Source organism: Molothrus ater, chromosome 9 (genome assembly GCF_012460135.2).
Source record: "Molothrus ater isolate BHLD 08-10-18 breed brown headed cowbird chromosome 9, BPBGC_Mater_1.1, whole genome shotgun sequence".
NCBI classification, from domain to species: domain Eukaryota; kingdom Metazoa; phylum Chordata; class Aves; order Passeriformes; family Icteridae; genus Molothrus; species Molothrus ater.
The window spans coordinates 16,731,324-16,757,128 of NC_050486.2; the positions used below are offsets into that span (position 1 = coordinate 16,731,324).

The 25,805-nt window shown below is 44.1% G+C and overlaps 1 protein-coding gene across 2 annotated transcripts in view; it reads left to right on the top strand.

The window, feature by feature from the left end:
* DDAH1 (dimethylarginine dimethylaminohydrolase 1) overlaps positions 1-25,805 on the top strand; it is an 89,460-nt gene that overhangs the window by 48,241 nt on the left and 15,414 nt on the right. For both annotated transcript variants that reach the window (XM_054515742.1, XM_036387763.2), the window contains exons 2-3: positions 24,294-24,393; positions 25,474-25,547. In XM_054515742.1, coding sequence (XP_054371717.1) covers positions 24,303-24,393; positions 25,474-25,547 — 165 coding nt within the window. In that variant the 5' untranslated portion in view covers positions 24,294-24,302. The remainder of the gene's footprint in view (positions 1-24,293; positions 24,394-25,473; positions 25,548-25,805) is intronic.

A 25,805-nucleotide genomic window follows, 5' to 3' on the forward strand; every position in this document is an offset into this window, starting at 1 on the left:
CTTGCATGGTAATTCAGTAGAAGAGACCAGAAAATATGGAAACTCTGGCTGCCTTAGTTCATCATGAGTAGCACTTTGAGGAACATGCATGACAGATCTGTAGATCTTGCCTGAGGCTCCTATGCAGTTTTCCCCAGCTAGGTCATCTTTATTGAAATGCTTACTGGAAGTATCCCAGGGCTCGTGGAAAACCTAATTCAGTGTACTTGGAGGGTCAGGCATTTGTTCTTTCCATAGTATTTGCTTCTCTGGAGCAAACTGCTCCCCCGCCCTACTGTGCTGGTGTCCCAAGCTGTTTTCTGGGAAGCAAATTTTTTGGTCATACCTTCAGCACTGTAGTTTCCAAATTCAGTTAATCTCAGTGGAAGCAGTCTTTGAGCATGGAAGCCAACCAGACACCCACGGCAGCACGAGGAAGAGCTATTTTAAAATTCTAAAAATTAAAAAGTGTTTTTTTCACTTGCATTCCTGGGTCTTGGCCTGAACAAGGAGTAGAGGTGCCAGAATACTGCGAGAGTGTCTGTTGTTGCAGTATGTCTGGCTGAACCAGAAGCAGGAAATTCTTGTGAGAGCCTGTCTCATCAGACTGCCAGCCAGCTCTGAGCCTTGCTGCTTGTGAGTGTGAGTTGGTGAGGTGGGAATGTGGTTTAGAGAAATATTTGAAGGTAGGTAAAATGGTTCATTGGAAGTGATAGCACAGTATGTGTGTGCAGCATGGTGGTGGTTTTCAACATAAAAACAAGAAGTGAATACATGAAGCAAACTTGCATCACCCTCCTTCTTCCAGTGGAGGAGGAAATAGGGAAAACTCTTGTATGGGTTGAGTGCTTCTCTGCCAGAACTGCTCTGCCTCTGTGCTCTGCCTTTGGGTCTCCCTCTGGCTTGAAGGGGACCAAATCCAACCCTCTGGTTCATAACTTCCTTCTTAAAACTTGTAGGTCAGGAATTTTTTCTTACCCTAGGCTAGACTCTGCTCTAAAACTTTCCATGTTGTTGTGTGCAGAGCTGCCTTGGCAGGAGCAGGGATGCAGGCACTGCAGTGAGAGTCCCAGAGTTTAAACCCCCTGACCAGCAGAATTATTCCACCTTGGCTCCATTTCAAAACTATTTAAAAGACTGTAGCCAGTCTGTGCTGCCGATTTCAGCATTACTGCTCCTGGTGGAGCTCTAACAGTGGGAGACTTTAAAGAAAAAAGACATAATGGAAACTGATTAGAAAAGTGAAGAAAGTCTTGGGATAGAATAAAGCATTGCTTAAGAAAAGGCAGGAGGGTGGGTAAGGTGAGCCCTTAAAAGGCGTGTATTCGATCACAGCAGGGCAGGAAATAGCTTTAGGAGAATTTTTTCTTTGGTCCATTCATAACCTGGTTTGTACCTCATTAACTTTCTGTTAGTGCTTTTTTTCTTCTGAAATCCAGGGTAGCTTATTTCCACTGAAGTCAATGTGAAGAGTCATTCAGCACCGAGCACATGAATCCTTTTGTGCAAATTAAACAAGAGAAGCTCCCAGTGTTGCTTTCCTGCTAAAGGATGAGAAGCACATTGAGGATGTGCTGATGATGCGTGCTTTATTTACTCCGTTTCCGTGGAGCTACAATGAGCTTCCCAGAGGTGCCTTTTCCAGGGTGCTTGCACCATTTTTCTGTAATTTACTGCATGATCAAATGACAACCCCTGTGAAAACAGTTGCACTCTTGCCTGTGGTTGCATTAAGCCTGTTAGATTGTTAGAACCTCCTGGTTTATGAAGGAATTGCCATAAAAGCTGCATGGCTTAAAGTGTGCCTGATAGAAAAGTGTCCAAGATCTTAAACACTGTCAGCCATTCCCTGCTTACTTAACAAATGCTGGATTTATGAACTCTTGTTCTGCAGTGCTAAAATTGGATCCCAGGTAGCTGAAACTGTGCTTCATTATATCCTTCAAGAAAGACAGCTGGGGTTTTGTCTTGCTGATGAAGCCTAATTTGAATGACTTTCCTCATCAAGCCCATTTAATTAAAGATTCATTGCATTCTGTGTGGTGTAACAGTGAAACACAGAATTGTCCTCTGGGCAGCCAGCTGCCAAAAAGGAGGGATTAACTGTAGCTAAGATAGGGTAAGAAGTTGTGGGATTAAAATGCAGCAATGTGAAGGTTTGAGGCTGGGGCAGAATGGGAGGGACAGTGAAGTGCCACTGTGTGTGTCTGGGGCCCTGGAGAGAGGGTTCTGTGTGATCTGTGGGATGTACTTTCCTGCCTGTGCATAAAGGGTAGACCTCTCACTGTCTGCTGCTTTCTAAGGTTTATTGTAGACAGAAGAAAGAGGATGGACTCTAGCAGCCTTTTGCAAAGCCTGTATGTTTGCAACCCAGAAGATGGACACTGGAAATCCATAAAATGATGCTCTGAGTTTGCAACAGGAGCACTGGTTGTACACCAACTCCTTGGCTTAGTTTTTGTCCCTGTATCACGACTGTGTTTGGGAATGGGGAAAAGAATGATTTGTCTACTTGTTGTTCAGCAACAAACACTTCCAAAAACACTGAAAATATTTTATGATGGGATCCTTGGTGGTGGTGGGCTCTGCACTGGGGAAATGCTTCATACAATTCCCCTGGATGGAAGAGTGGTACCACTGGAGCATCCATCCATGCCAAGTTGTAGATCCATCTGCTGCCCCAAGACAGCAGTGCACAGTTATGACTTGTTTGGCAGCAGAGGGGCATAGGTTAGGGGTTTTTGGTTGTTTTTTTTTTGTTTTGTTTTTTTTGTTTTAGCTTGAAAAAGAAGATTGTATGGGTCTTATTTACATCTGAAAAGAGGAACAACTAACTTGGAGAAGAGCGTTTTGCTATAAATCTCATGAGCCTGTAAAAAATTCAAGGCTGCAATTAAAAAGCTTGTTTGTACTCTTTCTGAAGTGCCTGTTCATCTTGTTTGCTCTGATCAAGAGGGAAAATCTTATATTACCAAACAAACCATGAGAAAGCCTACCATTGCTGGTAAGAGCTGCCATGCTGTAAGGAACCCACTAAAAACCAACACTTAACTTCTTCTGATTCCAGTTCTTTCTGTCTGTTGACGTTTTTTGTTGAATTGAATAGCCTTCCATAGTCAGAGCAACAAAACAGTGGCACAGGTTTGTCTCTAACATGAGCTTTATGGCTCTCACTTGGTTCCTTAGCACCTTTGAAGGTGCTTTGGTTCTCTGCCTGCAGAAGCCACCAGTTGGTGGCCAGGCTTCCCCCTGCCAGCTCTCCTTGAGCAGAGCTGAGCACCTGTAGCTTCCCTTGACTGAGTCAGCAGGGCAGGGATGCACCATTTCCTGTCTATCCTCCCAAAATAATGAAGCTCCTGAGCTGTAGGGCTGGGGAGGAATCATTAATTTCCATAAGGGCACTTGAAAGCTGTTGTTTTATGTGCCAAGTGTTTGTTGATGTGACACTGGAGTTCAGCTGTAATTGGGAATGGAGAGATGCAGTTATATTTTGGTTCTGTAGTCTGAGCCTTCCACAGCCAGTTTCTCTGGGTGAGCTGAGGGTATTCACAGTTTCTTTGGGGGCCTTAGGATCTCTTGGATTCTGGTAGGTGACAGTGTGCAGGGAGCTCCGTGTTACTTTTAATGCTGTAACAGTCAGTATTTGGGGTCTGATTTGGTGTAGCACAAGCCCTCAGTCATTTGGATTAGAGGGCAGAGCATGAGCTTGTCCAAAGATCAGCAGCACTGTTTTTTTCAAGGAAAGATCATGTAGCATTTAATAACCAACACTGAAAGACCTGTGTTGGAAAGCTTAACCAATCATACATTTTTTATGAGATTTTCTTAATTTTATTTTTAACCAGATGAATGGAAACTACAGTGTCCCAGGCACAAGTGCTGCTCCAGGTGCCACTCCATGGAAGAGTGGGCAGCTGGAAAATTATATATCTGAAACTTTTCAGAACATGATCTGAACATAGAGATTTCAGCTAGAGGTAAAGGAAACACAAAAATAGTGTTTTTCTGTTGAAAGCTCTGGCATAGTACTGTGACAATGACATGTGGTGCATCTCTGCTAGCATGGGGTTACATCAGTTGTGCTCTGTCTTGGGCAGTTTCTTACAGACTGTCTGCTGTATGCAATAGGAACTTGCTGTTCCAGGTAATATTGAAAATTATGTGACATCTCATAGCTTGTGAAAGTTCACTTATCATTCCCACCCCCATCTGAAAGGATCTCATAGGTACAAATGTGTGTGTAGATGTACACATGTGTACATAGTGTATGTATTATGTATATGTGGGGCTCTTTTCATTTCATGACACTGCAGGGAGCTGCTCATATGTGCCAATGTCTATTGAGAATTAAGCCTGTCTTTGAGAAATATTTTTGCTCTTGATCTTAGGCAGGTCTTAAACCTGGGACTCAAAGGTAGGAAGAGGAGTGTGCTAAATGATGACTGTAGCTAATTTGCAGAAATAGCATGGCGTTCTTTCTGCCTACCTTTCTTTTTCATCCTTCTCCTTGAGTCTATTCCAGGACGTCTTGTGGAAAAAGGAAAAGTCGTTTCCGTTAGAACTGGCTGTTTTCCTTCTTTCCATAGATGTTTTTTTACCCCTCTACTCTCAAGTTAAATGGGAAAACAAAGTATGCAGTATTTCTGCTGCAGAGTTAAATATTGATGAAGATTAAGATGCATTAAAAGACTGAGGAAATTCGTGGCTCAGGAATAAAAATAAGCAAAACTCAGAAAATTGAAAAAATGTTCAAGTGTATGAATAGCTCTTTATCTTTCTACCTTCCAGCATTACTTCCAATAAAATGTTTCAGCATCTTGATGCAAACATTCCAGTTTCACTGAGCTGGGGACAAGAAAGTGCTGTACAGTAACAGTTATGGGGGGAAAATGTTCTGTGCTGTGTTGGTCTTGGACTTCCTCAGAGTATTTTTGTTCCAGATGTTAAAATGGTGGTTTTTTCAGAAGCCTTGTTAAGTTGCCAGAACATTAGGGGTTTTTTTTGAAGGATTTTCCGAACCCCAGCTGATTATCACAACACACAAGAATCCAAACTTGGGCTTGGCTTTGCTGCGCTGCAGCAGCTGCAGCAAATCTGTGCGAAGGCGCAGGTTTACAGCGCCATCATGGAATGTCCTTATAGGGTAAAACAGGGAGCGAGGGAATTCTGCTCTGCTGCCTCTACAGTGCAGGATTTACGTCAGCCCTTGAGTAACATCAGGTTCCCCAAAGCACAAATAGCCTCACATTCACGCTGAGGCCACGGTGGTAGCAGAGCTCCCAAAAGAGCTACAGCAGAGCAACTCAGGGATTTAAGGAATTCTATCCCATCTCCATCCAGGCAAAGGACGATAGTCTGCTCGTAGCAGAGGCAAAATCAGTCCCTGGTGTGTTTTGTTTCTAGCTATAACAGCATTTTTCTAGCTGACAGAACATGATGGTGCTGGTAGTCCATGGCACAGACTGCACATTGCTGCTCCATTGAAGTCAAAATGCCACCAGTGACTCCCTGACAAAGGTGCCTGTGCCCCAGCTCCCCCTGGCCCTGTTGCTCACATTCTTTTCAGCCCTTTGATCTAATCCTTATGGAAATAGATGGAAAAATCTCCTAAGCTGTTTTGTCTAGTGAGGGTTGTCAGTAGGAAACTTCTCTTTACAAAAGCAATAAATGGATAAGCGCCTTCTACTTTACTTCTCTCCTTACCTGCCTAATTTTTGTCTTTGTGCATCTACAGAAACTCTCGGCTATGGTATTTTTGCACTTGATGTGTCTTCCCAAAGCTTACAGTACCTCCCCTGCTGCCTTCATTTTGCTTTTAAAGGATTGTCAGCCCATATGAGCAGAAACCTGTGAATATCCTAGTATTAAAGACAGCATGGAGCTCAATGTGTTCAAATTCTTTTCCCTAACCACAGTCCTCTTTTTAGAGGTGAATTCTGCCAACCAACTTGGGTGACACACTCTACTGTGCCAAAGAAAGCTGCTTACTTAGCCAAGCATATCTGCTGTACCTGGAAAAGGCTGCTTGGGGCTGCCGGAACAAGGCTCCTGCCTTCTCTGGGACAGGTCCCCAGTCTGGGGGGGCTGGGGCAGCACTGGGCTGCCAGGGCACATTGCCCAAGTGGTGAGCAGATTTAGCACCCAGCAGTGTTTCACTGTCTTGGGTCTGTGCCTGGTCTGTGAGGACCGTGGCTTTCTTTCCTGGGAGCGAGGTGGGGTCACAGCATTCATGTGGTGCCTAGGATGGGGGGTATGGCTGGGGCTCCCACTGAATGGCACCAGGATGTCCCCTGCCTCAAGAGAGAGCCACAGAACAAGGGCTACAGAAAAAACTGGCAGAGAAAAGTGGCTAGGAAGTTTGTATTTTGAAATGGTGTTTTGTTTGGTGGGTGTCAAGAGACTGGCAGCTTGAGGTGGTTAAAGTAGGAAGATAACAGTGTCAGCTCTCTTCTGCTGTCAGTATTGATGTCTCAAGGAAGGGATGATGAAAAATAGAGTCCAAAATATGAGATACGAGCAGATGCAATGGCTCAATCACCATAAAATACACTGAATGCTTTTTAGATCACCAGACCTGAAGTTTGTGCCAGAGATCCAAAGGACCCTTTGCTGTAACAGCATTGAGATGAGACTGGGATGCTATGGGAGGGCTGTCCCCATCTCCTGGGACCAGGCACTGTTACTCACAAGGGGTTTCACCCTGGTGTCTGGTGTGCCACAGGAAAAGCTCTGCTCATGATTCATGCTTGTAGCTGAAAGGGAAGAGTCAGTGACTTACCCTGTGTCACTCTGTGCCCTCTCTGTGTGGGCCTAATCCCAGTGGAGCTTTTCCAGTTTCGTTTATTTTTTCAATAGTATTTCGTAAAGGATTTGCTTGAGTCTGGTTTTGTGTAGGAAGATAGTCACATGGAGACCGGAGAGGAAATTCTTCCAGAGGAAAATCTGAACCTTGGAGTGAAAACTGGTCAAAGAAGGCAGAAATTTGGCTGTAGAAGTACAAACAATCTTGTCTCTGCTGTGGCAGCCTGATCCTCAGCTGGGCTTTGGAGGATGATAAAGGGAGGATAGCAATGAGTCAGGATAGATATTTGCACTCTGTCGAGGTCCTTCCTGCTATTCCTCTCTGACTCATGGATTGCACAGAGATCTCTAAATATTTCACATGCCAGTGGCCCCTGCAGCAGTAGGCGTGAGATTAAGCCCATTTTTTAATCACTGTGACTCTGGACAGACTACCCCCACTAGCATCCTCCAGCCTCTTCCTATTTCAGAGCAATGGAAACAGAAGTCATCCCTTTTTTACACAAACTGATAGATTTGAACAGTTCTTCTTGAAAGGTACAATTATCATAATTAAGTGAAAATAACCACCAAAAAGTCTCAATTCTCTTAAAATCGAGATGTTGCAGTTCAATTGTATTTCCAGACTCGGGCAAGCTGCTGGAATGCATGCAGTTCAACTTTCCTCTATGATATAATAGTTTAAAAGAGATCAGGGTACATTTTACCATAGTGTCTAGCAATGTGAGTTTATTCAGACTTTTGGCAGGCAGTTCTGCACACTCTTGCTAAAACTGTGAATCATCCATTGTTGGCTGATTGCACTCTAGTTGCTAAGAGATCTGTCAAGTGCATACTGAGGCTTAATTCTACATTTGCTCTAAGAAGGGCTAAATGTATTAAATTGGAGCATGTCACATCCTTCCTAAACAAGTAATTAAGACACTGCTATGAGCCTGTCTGATGGAGAGAAGGAGCTGGAAACAGCTGGAAGATTTAACTTGTGTTGAGGTTGATCTCTCTGTCTGGGAACACTAGACTTATTGCATGTTGGATTTTCACAACCTGATGCATAGTGGAAATAGAAAGGGGAGGGAGGCATTAAAAAAAATAGAATTTGCAAAAGAACTTGTTTTTCAGTGTCCTTATATAAACCTCTTAAAATGATCTAATGCTTTTTCACAAAGTGTAATTTTTAGTAATGGAAAGACAATACGTCAGTGTTTCCCGAGCTGCCTTGCCCCCACCCCTCCCAAGTGAACTCTGCCGCTCACACTGCTCCTCCCCAGCTATCCCATCACTTGGATGTGTTGCATATGTACTGCAGATGCCTTGTGCTTTCACTCAGGAGTGTACTTTAATATTCCTATTTGCTAAGTACACCTGCAGAAGTGGTGAGTAAATGGTACTGTATGGTATCTTTAACCACTTTGTCTGTCCTAAATAGCCACAAGCTTTTCCAGGAGACCTTTTAGTACCTGCAAGAAGAAAGGGGATCCATTTGTAGGCAGTGAGCAGAGCACATTGTCTGTTTCTGTGAACCTACTTCTGCCTGTGCAAGGATGTGTAGCAATTAAAAAAAACGAAACTAAATGAAAAACGTTCTTCAGTCAAGATTTTGAGAGTCCTCCGTTCCTAAAACTACATAATTTACACTGACATGAGCCATGTGCAAGAAGAGTCTTAGTTTCTCACCAGGCTCTGTATCTTCTACCCCATCACTGAACAAGAACAAAAAAGTCATGAAGTTGTGGTGTCTGCCAGTCTTTTCTGGTACCCAGACTGGCAGTGAGCTCCCAGGTTCAGCACTGCATGTATCACCTCCCAGATCTGTGCTGCCATATTGGAGTTGGGCTGCTTGCTGCCCAAGGGTGGCCCTCTGCTTGGGCTCTAAAGAAGGGAACGAGTTAAACACAATCCTTGCTTAGTTATCTCAATGATAAATTATCTTCCTTTTAGAAATGAGAGTACTATTCATGCATCAGCCATGGCTAATGGTTTGCCTGTACAGTGCTTCTAGATGCTGTATTTTGTCAGAGCTTGTTTACTGAATTTTGCTTCCTTGTGTATGTCTTCATAGACATGACTGAAGGCCTTTATAATCCTCTCTGTGATCCTCTGAAACAGATTGAGCTCTGTGAATGCTGTTTGATGGGGATTTTGGGAATGATGCATTCTTTCTGGTGGCTGCTCTCCAAGCTGCTTGTGACTGTTGGACGTTCTCCCTGGCTGGATGTGGCACTGAGAGCAGCTGTGGCAGTGGGGATCCACGTTGGGATGGTGGATCTGTCCCTACAGCAGTGCCCTGCCTGTCTGTCCCACGAGGTCCCTTCAGCTGTGGGGCAGTGCTTGGAGCCCACATGCAGACAGTGATCCTCCGTGGTGGCTTGGCTGACAAACTGAGCAGATGGGCCATCCCTGGCCGTGGCCCGAGGCCCTGGGCCAGCCAGCAGCCTTTGCACTGGCCATATGGCACTGTGGCTTGGTCACTTGTGCCCCCTGGGCTGTCCCTGCCTCTGACCTGGTTTGCTCAGGGTTTAACACTGCCTTGGTGACTGGACAGTGATCACTGTGTGCCCTCAGGCTACTTCTGTGAAACTTGAGTGACCTTGCACTGAGGGGCTTCTGTTTGAAACACACTTATCCAGCAGTGATTTTCATTCTCATCAGGTCCTGAGGTGTGTGAAAACATTCTGCTTTTATACCAGCAGCAGTGTCACTTGTATCCAGCTTAACCTGCTACATCACTGCTAGTGATGGTCAGCATTTCATCCAAAGCTGTTTTAAACTAGATGAGACTGACTTGTTAGAAGCACATGATGATTGGTAGTAATAATTTTTTCCTTCTATTCCTTATTACTCCCCTCTCAGTCATTTTTCAGATTTTTCCAGCATCCCCATAAGGATGATAAACACTACAGAACTCTTACATTAGGTAGGAATCATCCTGAGCTGCTGTTTTAAAACTGCTTCTTAATAGCTGCTGTGTAATGTCTTCCTGTGTTATGGAAGGTATGGGATGAGAATTACTCTTTGTAATACTCTCTGAATATTTAACTGGCTTTTTACCCATGCAGAGCAGAAATATTTTCCTTTTTGGCGTGAATTTTGAAAGTTTCACCTTTTGCAGGTGAATAGTAATTTCAGGTAGTAATAAATCAGCATTACTGTTGCTCTTCCTGTTGTTCCTAAGGTAGGGAAATGAAGGAGGGGAAAAGAAGGTTCCTCATGCATATTGATTCTGATATCCAGAGGTTTTTGCTAGGTCCTTTTGCTTGTATAAATTCTCGTCATTTCTGATACATTGCACTAAAACTTGCCACAATTGTTTTGGGGTTTATATCTGATTTAATTTAATCTCTGTACCAATTAACTTAGACTTTATCTCTGATCCTTCATCTAATACAGCATTATTTTTCACATGTGAGAGTGGGTTTTCTGGTAATTTAATGACATTTTCTTAAAACTGCTCCTAGGCATCACATATTTTTAGTGTGCAGATTAGCTGCTCAGTGATTTAGCTCAAGTATTTCAGTTTTGTGAAAATGAGGCTTTTGAAAACTATTAAGTCTGTGTTATGTAACTGCTTTTGCTTACTAGGAACATCCATTTTGGCTATGGAATCTGTTTGATGTTGGGTTGTGTTTTTCACTTCATCACTTGGTCTGAAAGAGGAAGGGTGCAGAGTATCATCTATATTCTGAACAGTTTATCATGCCTTTGTAATGCATTGCCCTCCAACCATGGGTTAGGTTTTTCAGGAGCAACACCTTTCTGGTCATTGTAACAAGAGGTTTCTGAGGGAGCAGCTGAATGTCTTCCATGAGAGCCAAGGGAGTATTGAGAAGTCTTGATGTGTTCCAGTGTGTTGGAGGTTTGCTTCCTACCTTTGCCCTTTTTATCAGCCTGTGACCTGCTGAAGTGGAAGCTGAATGTGAAGCAGCCCAAACAAAATACCATGTTCTTTTTGCTCTGACCTCACAGACTGTATTTTTTTCTTCAGCTTCTCTTCAGTGTTGCATAACTGCAGTTATAACTTTATTTCGCCAGCCAAAACAGGTAGGAAAACAAGATTTCTTCTATTTGCCTTGAGCTCTTATGACTTACAGGACATGAAAAGCATTCAGCAGTAGGTAGAGACAGTAGGTAGTACTGACATCCACAAAGAATATAGCAGTCATTATTTTCCCAGGTTTCCACCTCATTGCTTGACCCCCCAGATCTGTAAGAGTGCACAGTGTGGAGTCACTCTGGTCTGCAGAAAACTCTTCTTACTGAAGATGCTAAAAAACCTTGCTGTACAGCATATGCTTGTCCCTGATCTCTGACATGTAACTCAGTGAGTGTGAGGAGTGAATGAGGAACTCCTGAGCTTCTTCCTTACTTGGGGCTGCATAAATAGCAAGTTTTAAAGCTATTTTAAAAAGATGTTTTTTCTTCTCCAGGATGCTTGCAGGAGATGCACTGAGTGCTCAATGCCACAGTCAAAGGCAGCTGTCCATGGATCAGGTGCTCATGTTAATGTCCCCCATGCTTGCACCATCGTGCAGGCATTGTTTCCCTCCTCCTAGGCTGGGTGACAGGGCAGGTACTCAACTGAGTCCCTTTGCTGGAGGGCTGGGGCTTTCCTGGCTGGGACTGTGGTCCTCAGGGAGGCTCAGCCCCCTTATACAGCAGTGACAACTTCCCCAGTGGGGCAAGGAGTAGTCAAAACCAGAAACAGTTGCCAGGTGCTCCTCGTGGCAGGAGCGCATTCAGTGGTTTTCATTTAACTTTTTCATGAGTGACTGTACTCCAGCACCAAGCTCACCTTCTGTTTGCAGCAGGTAGCTTGCAGGCTCTGGCATCCTCTTTGCCTGAGAATGCTCCAGTTACAAGCTGTCAGGTTTCTTCCAGGCCTCTGATGGTGTTGATAGCATCTGCTTAGGTAATAGTTTCCATTTCGTAACAAATATATAAATTCCAGTGTTTTTCTTTATTTCTCTATGGAGGTGAAGTTGTGTAGGACTGTGTGGAGAAAGGAAAAGCCATTAGAGTGACTATAAAGTAATACTGGAGTCTGATGTATGGTCAGCTCTTGGCTGCTGTTCCAGCAGATGTGCTCCCTGTTCCCACGGGAGTCTGGAAACTCCCTGGGCTGGTGTTGTGCTGTGTCTGTCAGTCATGGCACTGCTGCTTGCTCTGTGCCATGGGGTTCCTGCTGAGCTCCTGGATGGCAGGGGTCACTCCAGACAGCGCACCCATCAAGAGGATCATGGCATCAGCGTGTCCCCAGAGCAGGGCTGGCAGCAGGCAGGAGGGCAGAGCTCGGGGGCTGCCCTGTGTCATCCCTTGGGATCATCGCTGCTGCTCAGCAAAGGGCACCCACCTTGGGTGCAGTGAAACCTGGGCTTGTTCTGCCTCAGAGAGAGGAGGCATAATTAGGAAATATAGGTCATCAAAAGCAATTAGCCCAGTGCAGTGTAGCAGGGAAGAGTTCTTACTGTATTTGCTTCCTCCTCAGGGTAGTGCTTATTAAAGAATGCTCTGAGTGAAACCATCTTTTCTAAGATGCACTTTAAAGCCTGCAGAGAGATACTTCCCTCCCAAAATAAGTTTACAAAATGAAGTAGGCAGATACTGAAGCTGTGTCCATAGTGCCCCAGGAGCGGGATTGGTGAGTGAGTGAAGGAGAGAGGGCTCAGTTTGCAAACACACACCTTTTTAAAGGAGCATGATTGAGTTAGGAGTCTCACGTCTAAAGTGTCTTTCTACTACAAGAGCTTTAATTACTTTTCTCCACGTTTTTTTTCCCCTACATCTCTCTGCATTACAAGCTTCCCTTTGTTTAAATCCACTTGTATTTTATGCATGAATACTGGAGATGTTTCTACAGCAGCAAAGTGCAGACTGAGTTGCAAACATGGCAAGGAAGTGTAGTTTGTTAAAATGTTGTTAAAATGTAACACTGTTTCCACCCCCGACTTCTCTGTACTACATAGCTGAGTGCAATATTTAGCTCTATTGAAAGAATGTGGTCTCAGGATCTGTAAAAGTGTGCAGCAGCTTGTTTGGTAGGGAAAGGAGCAAAACAATGAACCCCATTGCACCGGTTAGTGCTCTGAAAGTGCTTTCCTTACTGGCATGCAGACATTTGCATTCTGCATTTATTGTGTTAAATGTAAAGGGGCATCTTGAGTGGGGGTAATTCAGCCTCTTCTGCCTGCCTATAGCTCAGCTCCTGTGTTCAGGTTTGGCCCTTCTAATTCCCACCTGCAACCAAATGTTCTCCTGACAAATCTGTGTGGAATTGCAAGCATCATTAATGCAGGTAATCAAAGTGTCCTCTGAGAGTTGAAATGACACTGACTTGAACTTAGAATGAGCACCTAAGCAATTTCTTTTTGAAAAAGCAAAAATGTGTAGTATTCTAATCTAGGTTTTGGGTTGAAACTTGATCAGTACATATCCACTGCTAAGTATTAAAAGGATGTGTGCTGCATCTTAAAAAGAATATTTCAAGTTCTCTACCCATATGCCTATATTGCAGAAATTGTTTGGGCAAATTGTTTAAATGTCAGTACATTGAAATTCATGTAGACTTAAAGGTATTTAAATGCATGGAGGCCTTGAAGGAATTCCTTTGGCTTGTACTTCATTAGTATTTGTGGCACAGCTCAGGGCTGTGTAGATCAGAGTTTGTGCGTGTGCCCCTTTTTGGCTGGGTGAAACATCACTGTGTCAAGAGCAGGTGGCTGTGTCCCTTTTCCAAGGATTTAGATGTTTGTCATAAGTAAGAAATCCACAGTTTTGCAGGACTGCTGCTGGTGTTTCACTTACATCCAAAGTGATTTTCAGGGCAGACACGTGCCTTTCACAGCCCTTTCAGTGGAAAGGTTTTGGAGCAGCTTTGGGAAGGCTCCCGTGCTCCCTCCTCAGGGCTGAGGCCATGGTTCAGCATCTCGAAGGTTGCTGTCCTCTCTTGGGCAGGAGGACTGAATGTTGTCACGTAGGAGGTTTAATCACCATGAACTCCCTGTTCTGTAACTCTCTGGTCTTGTCATTTTTTGAGCAACAGTGTTGTAGTTCCCCTGAGACATTAGTGGGGGAGGAAGGGGAGGCAGGGTTTGAGCAGGCTGGCTGAAAGCAGGAGCTCGCTTTTGTTAGTGCTGTGTTAATGCAATTAACCTGTCCATTGCAGTGAAGGTGGTCTATGTACAGTTGTTGATGTTTTAAAATTAATTATTGTCTCTAGTTTTACAGCTTAAAAATGCAAAAGGTGAGGAGGAGGCATGAACTGCAGACCTGTCTCGAGAGGCACAGGAGGGTGAGGGGTGTCCTGGCAAAACAGCCCAAGAGGTGCCATTATGCCTCTCTGCATTTGCAGGGTGCATAGGAAGCTTCTGGGGGACAGAGGCTTTTCCCAGCCCTGTGCTGTAGGCTGGGCTGAACTCGTGATGAGCCTGCAAGGAAATGCAGGGCAATGCATTGATTAAAGTTTCCATCTCTTAAAAGAGACTGCACCAGCTGCTTGTGCTCTTCATATTTTACTGCTTGCTGTTTTATCCTTGTTCCCTTCTTATGACTCTAAGCCTCAGATGGGAAGTTGGTGCCAAAGCAGGACTGTCTCTTTCTTTTCCATTGTCACTGTGAGTTCAAGGAACAATAGCCATGTTACTTACTGCATAGTTCTCTTTAAGATTTTATTAAAATTGTCAGTATAGTATTAGACTGGTAAAGGTTATTTTCAGGTTGAAATCTCCCACCTAGCCCTGTGAGGGCAAATTTGATCATTAGATGATTCTTTGTTTGCTTTTTTAATATTGAGATATATTATTGACTTTTTTAAACCATTGGTGTGTCTTCAAGGATTTAACTCCATTTCAGGGCTACCAGCAAACTTCCATAGACCTGCTGGCATTACACTTGTTTTGCCTGCCAGTGGAAATCTTACTAGAACTAGGTGGGAGAAGGAAAATGGTCAGAATTTAAATTTTCTGCCATTATTGTTGTTATATATGTCTAGACACCTCAGGGCACTCTTGCAGCATGTGTTAGCATAGCTAAAATACGACAGACAGGTCAACTTCTCTGAAAGCATGAATGAAACCTATTATTAGAGGGGAAAATGCTGGGTTAATAAAACCTCTGCCCGTGGGGCCCTTGTTATAAAATAACATGGGAGCAGCCGGATGCTCCTTGTGAAAGCCTGCTTAGTGAGTGAATTCAGTGGGAAGAAAAATATTCTTTGTTGCCTCTGAGGATGGCCATTGCTCCTTGAGCTGAATTGGTTCCAGAGGGAGCCAGGACTGGCAGGTGCCCTCTGGAGCAATTGCTTCTCCTCCCTGCCTATCCTTGGTGTGTGGCAGATGGGGTGGCAACCACTGGGTCGTGTCTGGAGCTTCCCACCAGAGAGACTAAAGAGGATCAGATGTTTGTGATGATGATTCTTGGCCATTTGTGCAGCTGAAATCTGCAGGTTGGGTCCCACATACCTCAGAGAGACGATGGGAGATGTCAGAGCTGGGTGATGATGACGCTTCCCTTCTGGGATGGAGCTGGGTGGGAGCTACTTTTCAGCAGAGTTGGGTTAGTCAATATAAAATTAAAACTTTTAAATACCCTCTGACATTGATATTCTTTTCAGTGTTAAAAATTACAAAACTTGTAGCCTTCTTGGTACAAGGACATGTGCACACAGCAGATCAGCAGACAATGGCAGACCTGCCAGCAGCTTGACCACTAACTACAAAATCCATTTTAATGCAAAAATGCAAATACTCTTGAAGTTTATTTGAGAATTTTTTTATATCTGATTGATAAAACTAAGGATTAGTGAAGGAAGGATGAAATGAGTTTCTGAGCTGCAAACTCAAATGAAAATTCATAGCAGACCGAGCTTGTCTGAGCACTAGTGAGGCTGGGAGGTGCTCATACCATTTACCACTGTGTTCAAATTGTGGGCACCTTGTTCAAGAAGCTGCAAAGCCCCACATTTCCCTGTTGAGGGTATTTAATTATTTTTCATTTTTCCTTTGAAAAGACTTCCCTACCTTAAAATAAGCAGAGTATCCTTGCCAAAGATCTTTCAGCCTCTTTAGAATAGGGCATTTAGATTAGTGGGGACAAAGTGAGTGTCTTGAATGCTCTGTGTCAAGGCAGGAACAAATGGCACAGAAACAGTAGTACAGTACAGAGTGAAACCTGACAACTTGGTGTTAAAGGAAAGGAATGCTACTGTATGGTTCGATTGTGATCAACTTATCTTCAAGTGGGTTTATTAGCAATTTAATGGAATATTGGTTATTCAAGAGCCATAATAGCCCTGGTTGAAATGTCCCTTCTGCGCGGTTTTCCCATACCCTGTGGAATGAGCAGAATGTGACAGTTGAGCTTTCAACAGGCTTCATGAATTTTAAATACTTTTCAGCTGTAAAATGGGGCACATGGCGTTTGGTCAACGATGGACAAGGAGCTGGCAGCCGCTGAGGGTATTATGGGATATTGAGTGTCTGGGAGATAATGAATGCTTGGCTTATCCAGGTGCATTCTTGGCCTGCTGTGCATGTCCAGACAGAATGGAATATATTTCTCTGTCCAACATTTAACAATTGATCATTTTGTAATTGTAAGCAGAAAGTATTTAGAACATTATTTTCTCAGCATGCCTGTGTACGACTTAAATTTCATGTCATCATCTTTATCCGGCAAAATCTTCTCTGTTTTTCTCTAGCAATGCATTCATGCCCCTTAAACTTTTCCACTAACCTGATTTTATGCTTAGTGGATCTCAGAGAGTCTATTCTTCTAGTGACTTTAAATCTCCATCTTTTTAACATCCTTTTTTGTTTCCCAGTGAATTTTTAAAACCTGACTGAAATTATTTTCATTTGCAGTGGGTTGAAATTTCAGCCCAACTTTTTGTAGTGAGCTGTTGCTGGCTCCCAATTTATAGGAAATAGTGTTCTTGATTTTAAAGGCTAAATGGTGAAAGAGAGGAGAAACCCAGGCATGTTTTACTCCTGTAAAGTTGCTCTTATGTGCCTCAGTTCTGCTTAGATATTTAAACACAACATGTTCAAAGGACAACCAGATTAATTATGTTTTTAACTGAATGTACCTGGAAGAGGAGGTTGCTGCTTGAATTCCTGAGATCAGTCAGATTGAAGCTCCTCTCTTGCTTGATCAAGAAGCTTTTCTAGGACAAGGAACCTTAGACACCCCTTATTCTGGTTTTCCTGCATGGGCCAGTCCCTCTCTGTGGTGCCCTGGTCCAGCTTTTTCCATGTGTCCCTTTCCCTGTTAATCCCTGGTATAGTACTGTGATCACCCCAGACTCAGGGCACTCTCCTGGGGCAATGGCCACTCTGCACCAGGTACCTCAGCACATCCCTTGAGACTGGTTCAGGAGTAGGGCACTAAGTGGGTTTGGATCCATAATTGGCATTGTGGGCAGTAACAAATGAGATCATTATCTCTGTGGCCCTTTCTGAACTCCATGGTTCATAACCCCCAAAACTGTGCCAGAAACTGCACCTGCTTTTGGTGCAAGCTTTGATTAAGCATGAGACCGTCTTAGAGCTGCAATCTAGAGGCATTAGTGTGGGATCTGTGCATCAGGAGGAACTAACAAGTTGTCATCTCCTTGAGAGTACAGGTCAGGAGTCCCTTGCTATTTTTCCTTGTCCCTTCTCTGGCCTTGTTTGATGAAAAATGGTTGAGGCTTGAGGACAGGCTGTGCTGGTTGGTATTTTGGCACAGCCCCTGGGCCAGGAGAGGCTGATTGATGTTGCTGTGTAACCACCCTGCCACCTGGGTGAGGGCCTGGCCTTGGACCTCCATGTTGGCAGAGTGGCAGGCTACCATCAGCTGAAATGCCAAAAAAGCCCTTTTCTGGGTATGTGAGGTTCAGCCCAGTTTAGTGAGGTCATGCTCAGATTAGTCAGAGCTGAGGAGAGCAGATGTGATTTGTGTGGGTGTCTGGGAGCAGCCTACCCACCCATGGCATCCGGGAGCCTGCAGCTAAGCAGTGCTGATCCACTTTGGGACCAGGCCACTGCTGGTCTTTTCCTTTTCTCCCCTTCTCAAAAGAGGCAGTGGGATGGACACAAAGGCCCTGTGTGGGTGAAAAGGGAGATTGATTGCCAAAGCAAACCTGTCAGCTGGTGGAAGTGGGAATGGCAGGTACAGAATGTCCTTACCAGGGTGTGCTGGTGGCTGTTTGTAGGACACAGCTAACCTTTTTGTCTTGCTCTTAACACACTCTTACTGCCTGACCTTCATTGAATAGCAGTTCTGGAGCATCTTGTTCTTATGTCTTTTTCCTGATAAGCTTTCGAGAGCCAAGGCCCTTTCTGGTATCAACACTGGGAAAATGAGTTGGAAACTTCACCACAACCGACATCCCACAAATTTCTGAGGTCAGTATGCACAAGGGTGTGCACCTGACCTATTTAAAGTGAGAAAACAACCAGGAGTGGGTTTTTCTTCTCAAAAACCCTCAAAACTATTGCAGCACTGCTTTATTTTCTTTGAAGCCTGTGCAGGTCCAGAAGGGCAGAGCTTATCATCAGAAGGAGACAGACTTCCCTCATGTCCAAATGGAGCAGATTCAGGCAGGCAAGAGCGTGGATTGTGACCAACATTGGTATCTGGTTTTGCAAAACTGAAGTCTACCCTGTCCTGGCCCCAGATCTGTCCATCTCTGTTTATAGCCTTTACTCAAAACCTTGCTGAAAAATGTGTTATATATGGACAGTGGCACTTTGTGAACTCTGATCTAATGGCTCCAGAAATAATCACCTTTGAGATTATTATAGTCTAACTTCTGCATATGTTAGGTCTGACATTTGCTTTGCACAGCTATGAATGCCTGTTTAAAGCACAATGAAGTAAAGTCTGAAATGCAGTATTTGTGATTTAACAAGCTGGAGAAAGGGGTGGTGGATGTAAACTTTCAGGAGACAGTGCAGTAGTGTGTCTTGGACTGAGAGCCCTGTTTGTTAGAGCTGTGGTTGGTCTCTGGAGAGCTGAGCTGTGAGCACAGGAAGCTGAGCTCTGCTAGCTTAGAAACCTCATTTCACCTCTGATCATTGGATGGTCTTCTGCCCTCTGAATCCCTCTGCATCCTTTCCTTTAAGCCAGGGCTGGAGGTACCTTCCCCCTTTCACCAAGAGCTTGGAGACAAAGGCAGATCAGTCCCTGCAGTCATTAGAAGATGCCTGATTTGAAACCATCTGCAGCCTCTGCCAAGCCCCAGCTGTGCCCCTGCCCATGGGACATTTTGGGAGCCTGAGTGGCGCCTCACCCATGGCCCCACCACCCAGGGGAAAATCTGCCCTGCTCTTGGCAGGTGTGAGATGATGGCTTGCAAAATCATTTCCCTGTTTCCACTGTCTTTTGAAAAGATAATTTCCTTCTTCTGTCAATAACATAAATCCCATAATATGGTTAGTGCACAGGAGACCAGTAAATAATTTAGGAAGCAGCCTATGTTTAGAGTGCATCAAGTACTAATATAGAGAAGGAAAAAATCCCTACACATCAGTTACAGTAATTGGTGGAAGGCACCAGTGCGAAGGGTAATGAGCTCCATTTTTAAAGCACGAGGAAATTAGATTTTTATAAATGTCAAACGCAGTTATTGTCCTCCTTCCTTGAAACAGAGCTGAGCTGGCTGGAGCCCATTGTCTCTCAATCAGCTTTGATATGGATTAGACACATCCCATCTCACACCAGGAATGTGCTTATTAGAAAAATATCTCTGCACAAAGCATACAAGCTTTAACGCTCAGCCCGTGTACTAATGGATACACGTACAATGAAACCCAATATCACGTTACAAACCTTAAGCTGACCTGAGATAATAAGATACAGAAATCTGAAGGGTTGCAGATGAGTGCTCTCTTTGTGTGCAGCATTTCTGACTACCTGGGATTTTAGTTTTCAAATAAAGGAGATAAAGTGAGGGAAGGTGACTTTTCCTCTTGGCTGCTTCTAAAAGAACGAGCAATGTAAGTCTTCTTCATAGTGACAATGCTTGTAATCAGGTAGTGTCCAAATATTTTGTGTATTTTGCTGGTGTCTCCTGGGTAACTGTGGTTCCACAGAGGACTTTTCTATTCACTGTTTTTTAGTTCTTTCCCAGAAAAAAGCAAGAGGTGGTTATTTGTTTATACATCAAAGCTAGCTCTGTGAATTAGTCTTTCATTCATTATGAATGAAAATGTCACCAATATGTTTTAAGACACCACACTTCAGAAAATGGCTATCAGTTATTTGGAGAGGATAAAGTGTGTGCAGAATAGAGGGCCTTGTAAAATCAACCCCCTTTCCTACATCCCTTTTTAAAACATCTTCCTTGAGGATATCAATAATCTGTCCATCCTTAGCTTGAGATTGTATCTCATTCCCATCTGTAAAAGCTCTGTTAGAAAGTAGCACAGTCCTTCATGATGTGGGAAGGTTTAAGGATGGAGCCAAGCTTTAGAGTCCCTTTTGCAGTGATGAGATAAAGACTCAAGCTGCTTGTGTGGACTTTACCCCAAGTCTGAATGCTGCACGTGCTGTTTCCAAGGTGGGACTGTGTCAAAGACATTCCATGGACTTGCTGTGTTGGAGACCCAGCTCAGGACTGCTGCAGGACGGCTTTAGAGATGCTCTGGTGGGGATCATGTGAGTCTGTGCTGTCCCCTCTACAGGAAATTCAGCAGATGGGCTATTCAGTCCTGGCTTGTTTTTCTGGAGTCCTTTATTTACAAGTGTGCTTCTTTATGGGGTTTTCTTTTCAGTTGTCTTTTTAATAATGCCAAGTTTTCTTTTCAGTCTTCTTCATCTCTAGTGCTTTTTTCATCTCTGCTTCAACTGATTGAAGTTTCTGGTGTTGGCCTAACTTGAGACTTCTGTTTTACACAAGCAAGGGATATTGAAAGATATTCCTAACATGCATGTGTCAGCAGACATGTGAACAGCACTTCCCAATTAAAGTGTTTAAATTCTTAAATTTCAATTCTTAAAACTCTTAAGAATTTCTGCTGGTTGCTTGAAGTCCTTACAAAACAGTGTTCTGAAGCTTGAATCCATGAACAACCATCATGGAAAAGTGATCCAGCTATTTATATGGCAGTCATTTTATTTGTTTAAATTTGGTTTTATAAGCTAAAATGAACCCAGCTGTTGGAGGAAAACAATGTGAGGATGTTACAAATATCTTTAAAGCCTTGGACACCATGAAGCAAATTAAACTAGTTTTCTGTGACTTTGGACAACTTTTAATTCTGATAACTTTCCTTAATGTCTGTGCTACAGCTGCATCAACCCCTGTAAATTAAATAAAGAAACAATTCAAGACATCTCTGATGTAGCCTGCTAGTTAAATGGTAATCAGCAACTGGTGATTAAAACATCCATATGACTCAAATCACAAATCCAAAGTCAGCATTTACATTCCACCAGCCTCATGAGCTAGGCACTTTAGTTAACTGTGCAAGGGTTATTAGTTGGCCTTCTGGGCCAGGGATGTGGAGTGCTGCTGCCTCCCTGCCTGCCCTCCCTGGGGAGCTCTGTGCTGCCCCTGCTCCTGCAGGGCTGTCTCTGCTCAGCACCCAGCATGGTTTGCCATGCTCAGGGAGCAGCAGCTTTCCCACCTGCTGAAGGGAGCTCACACCCACACTGTGACTGCTGTGTGTGTGTCCCTCATCACAGAGACTGCTGCCCATCCCTGGGCACAGCTCATCACAGTTGTTGCACATTCCTGGTCCCATTAGGACTTCAGGAAGCCTCGGGGCTTGAGCCTTCCTTGAGCCTTCACTACATGAGGCACCTTCACACAATGTCTGCAGGCTGCCCAGGTTTTGCACCTCTTTGCTCTCTCAGATGTTGTCCTGTGGTCCAGAGAAGCTTTTGTGTCTCCCCATGGGATGGTTCCTCTGCCACAGGAACATCCACAGCTCTGCTGATGCCTCTGCTTCTGGAGACATGGTCAGGGAGGAGGGCAGGAGTGCTGTGGGGAGTGGCTGCATGGCAGGGCAGCCCCTGGCTTGATTTCCTCTGCCAGCCCAGACAGCTTCTGCTGGGAGCACCTGCTTGGCAGCACATCTGCTGAAAGGGCTTTCTCTTCCTGGTGTTTTGGCTTTGGAAGCTGCTGCAGGTTGTAGATTAATTGGAGATAGGTGACCATGCAACAGGCTGGGTGAAGCTGTTTTTTCTTGTCATTTGGCCTTCTGCCTTAAATACTCCCATCTGATGGTTTTATTTATTTATTCTAACTGCCTCTGACTGGTGTCCCAATGGGGAGTTTGCCTGTCTGCCTCATGTCAGCACAAAAGAGTGAATCTGTATTCTTGGAATGGAACCCTGCTTTTATCATGCTGCATCTCCATTACTCCATATTAAACAATTGTTTTCTTCTTTGGGTTCTATTGACTCTTATACATGGAGCACCTGCACAGTAAAACCCACTGGGCTTCACAGACAAAAGAAATCATTCTGCTCTCAGCACAGGGATGTTATGAAATGTTGCCATGTTTGTACAACAGCAGTTTTCCAATATTACCTCAGCTGTTCCCCATTTATTTGTAAAACACCACGTGGGTCCAATCCACATTATAAACTTAATTTTAAAGAATGCTGGAGGTTAAACAGCAAGACTAAGAAAGATGAAGCCTTTCTGCTAAGCCTGGAGACTCTTGAGTGCCAGGTTTCTGCCTGAAGTCATTTTAACATCAGTTGAAAGACAGAGGAGCAAAAAAGAAGTGTTAATTGTAAATGGCATGCTGTAGGCTCATTCCAGGCTGCATGTCAAGGCCTTAGATGGTTCTCTGTGAATCCCTTGCTATCAGAAAGCCCCTGGATACAGTTCTGAGTTGCACTGTAACTCGTCAGAGTTCTGCAGGTGGCACAAAGATCTGCCTCTGTCCTTCACAAATTTTAACTGAGGCACCTACTTTAACAGTGTGCTTAACAGTCCAGGGTTTTTTCTCTCCAGGGGCTGGAGAGTGAGAAGATGCTACAGAAGAAGAGAAACCTCCAGAGAGCAGATGAGGCTTGGATAAAGTGCTGCCTCCAGTGTATCCCACACAGACCCACATCACCTGTCCTGACAGCCCATGGGGACCTGCCCTTGCCTTATGAGCCTGGCTCAGCATTAATGGGATCACTCACAAATGCCTCATTGCCAGGTCATGGAAAATGAGCAGGAAAAGGTAGCTTAGGTGGATCATGTCTGGCTGTTTCCTTATTCCCTAAAGCCAGCACTGCTCTTAGGAAGGTGTGTCAGCCCAACTGTGTGCTGCTCTTGTGCTGAGGCTGCCACAGTGAGAGTGAAGGACCTGTCACCATCGTATGCCCTTCCTGCTGTGCAGGTGTAGTTTGGCAGAGCCCAGGAGCAGGGCTGCCAGGACTGCCTCTGTTGTTGTACAGGGCTGGAAGACTAGTATGGTGTCACTTGTTTTAGCTCCATGTGGTTTTTTCTAGAAATGCTTAATTTAGCACTTTAAATAGATGAGTGACCTGTGGGACATGCAGAGTAGGAGTTCACTGTGTTTGCCATGTTTATTAATGCTTTCTGGGCACCTCTAGTTAACCATGGTGAGGAAGTTTCACTGAACATGCAGATACCCCTGTGTGGGATCAAGTTCACAGGTTTCTGTGGATGAGCTCTTATTTTTATTGACATTCTGCAAGTTACAGGTTTATGCTTTTGGTGAGTGGTTGGTTGTGTGTAGGTTCTTCTTTTGCCTTACAAGGCACCCCAGTGATGCTGTTTGAGCATAGCCCCTGTTCTGGATGGCAAGTGATACGAGCCTCTATAGAAACAGATTCTGCTTTAGGCATCCTCTGCAGCCCTCAGTGGGAAAGAAGGAACCTACTGAAGCTGCATTCCCTGCTCCTGATAAAAACTTCTCTCAGCAGGAAACAGGCTCTGACTTCCAGCCATGTGTGTTACTCTCCACAGCAAGCAGTAAGCCCCACATTGTATAGGCATGAAATGTCTTGTAATTCTGAAACAGGGTAGCTCAAACATGCAAGGAGAACTAGTGCCTAGTAAAATTGCAAAGCCATAAGGAATTTGAACATTTACTGACTAGGGAATTTTTTTTTCCTTTGGGCTGAAGAGGAACTTGGGGTAGAGCTGCCACCTCCATGGCTGGCAGAGCCATCTCTTGTGTCTGAGCAGAGTGGAAGGAATGAACCTCACTCCTCTGCTGCTGCTTTTTCTGGCCCAAATCTGGGGGACAGGGTTTTCAAGAGGATATTACTGTGCAGAGGGACTGGACTTAACATGTGCTTTGGAGCCCTTGTCTGTGCCTCCTGAATGCTGCATGGCTCCTCTGCAAAGACAAGAGCCTGATCTCTGTCCCTTGCCAACCCATCCCCCAGACCACAGAGGCCTCAGATGGGGAACTGTGATGGGCAGGGCCACAAAGGACCCTGCCATCCATCCTGCTAAAGGTGCATTAAAAGGCTTTAATTCTTATTAATTATATGTATTTCTGGCAGATTTTTAAAAAATTTTCGACAGTACAATATGTCCTTAATAACTTTCTTTTAAACAGGTTGAAGCCATGAAGAGAGCACTGGAAAGTCTCAACCTTAATATAGTTGAGATGGTGGATGAAAATGCAACCTTGGATGGTGGAGATGTCTTATTTACAGGTATAATAATCACAGGTAGTGAATTTACTGTTCACATGTTCGGACTGCCTTAAAGACTGCACATTGTCTGACAGCAGCACAATAAAATGTCATTGCTGTGGTTTGCTGAATCTGTTGTTTGCTAAATGTCACGAAGGTTGCTGAGAGATGAGTTCTCAGTGCAGCCCTCGATGTCCTGCCTAATACCTGAATAAATGGAGTAGCAGTACACACACTACAAAGAACAACTCTGTGCATACAGATTTTATTTTAGCTTGTAAAGTGCCAATAAGAAAAATGCTTTCAGTAGTCAGCTGTCAGGGGTTGTTTCATATTTCTTATTACAAGCAGATAACGTTCACCAGACTCATTTTCAGGACTTGCAAAAGCTTGATGCAGACAATTGTCGCTAGTTCAATGAATTAAATGCAAAAAAAGAAATTTTTACTTAATCAAGGATGTGGTGGAGTTGCCTGTCAGATGTCATGAGCCTTACATGCATGGTTGACTTCCAAGATGAAGATACTGCCTGTGTTTTTTATGTCATTAAACCCATTAGGCATTTTCTCCCATTGGCTGCACACAGGGTTGCTCCCTGCCCGTGCTGAATGAGCCTGTTGGTTTTGATCAGCATCACAGGAGGCTGGCTGCCTGCCTTAGAGCACCACAGGGAAAGAAGGGTCTGCTACAGAGGCAGACCAGGAAGGGAGGCCTTCCTCAGGCAGTGCAGATCCAGCACTGATTTTCTCTGGTGCTGGAGGATGCTGATGACTGCAGATCTGCCTTGAGACCAGAGGAAATCTCAAAGGGAGAGGGAAATGGTTAATCAGTGGTGTACTAATCCAGCCCAGCTGTTGTCTTTCCTGACCCAATGACCACTGGAGAGATTTAGAAGAGGAAGCTATTTATGCTTCTGGTTAAATATCTCTTCTGGCAAAGGATTAATTGCTTTAGATTATCAGCTCACAATTGCAGGTTGCATTCTTTTATGCTGAATTTTCAGTTTAAATACTCAGCTTGAGAAAAGAAACATATAACATGAAAAATTCTTGAAAGATTGCTTGAAAATGTCTCTAAAGCTAGTCTGCTTTTTTATTCCAGGCAGAGAATTTTTCGTAGGTCTCTCCAGGCGGACAAATCAACGTGGTGCAGAAATTCTGGCTGACACATTTAAGGTTTGTAGATTCCTGCATGCCACAGGAAATAGAAGCTGTCATTCACTGAACTAATTGAACAATTGTACTGGCTAAGATGTTTGTCATACTCATGTACTTTATTTAAGACCTAATTAAAAAAACCCCAAAGGTACAAGTTGCTGAAAGGTTTGAGCATCCTGTAAAGTGGTAGATGCTGAAGTTGGATCTGAAATGTGAGATTACTGCATAACAATCAGTTGGATAGTGGGAGGCTGTTATTTTTTGAGAGCACATAAA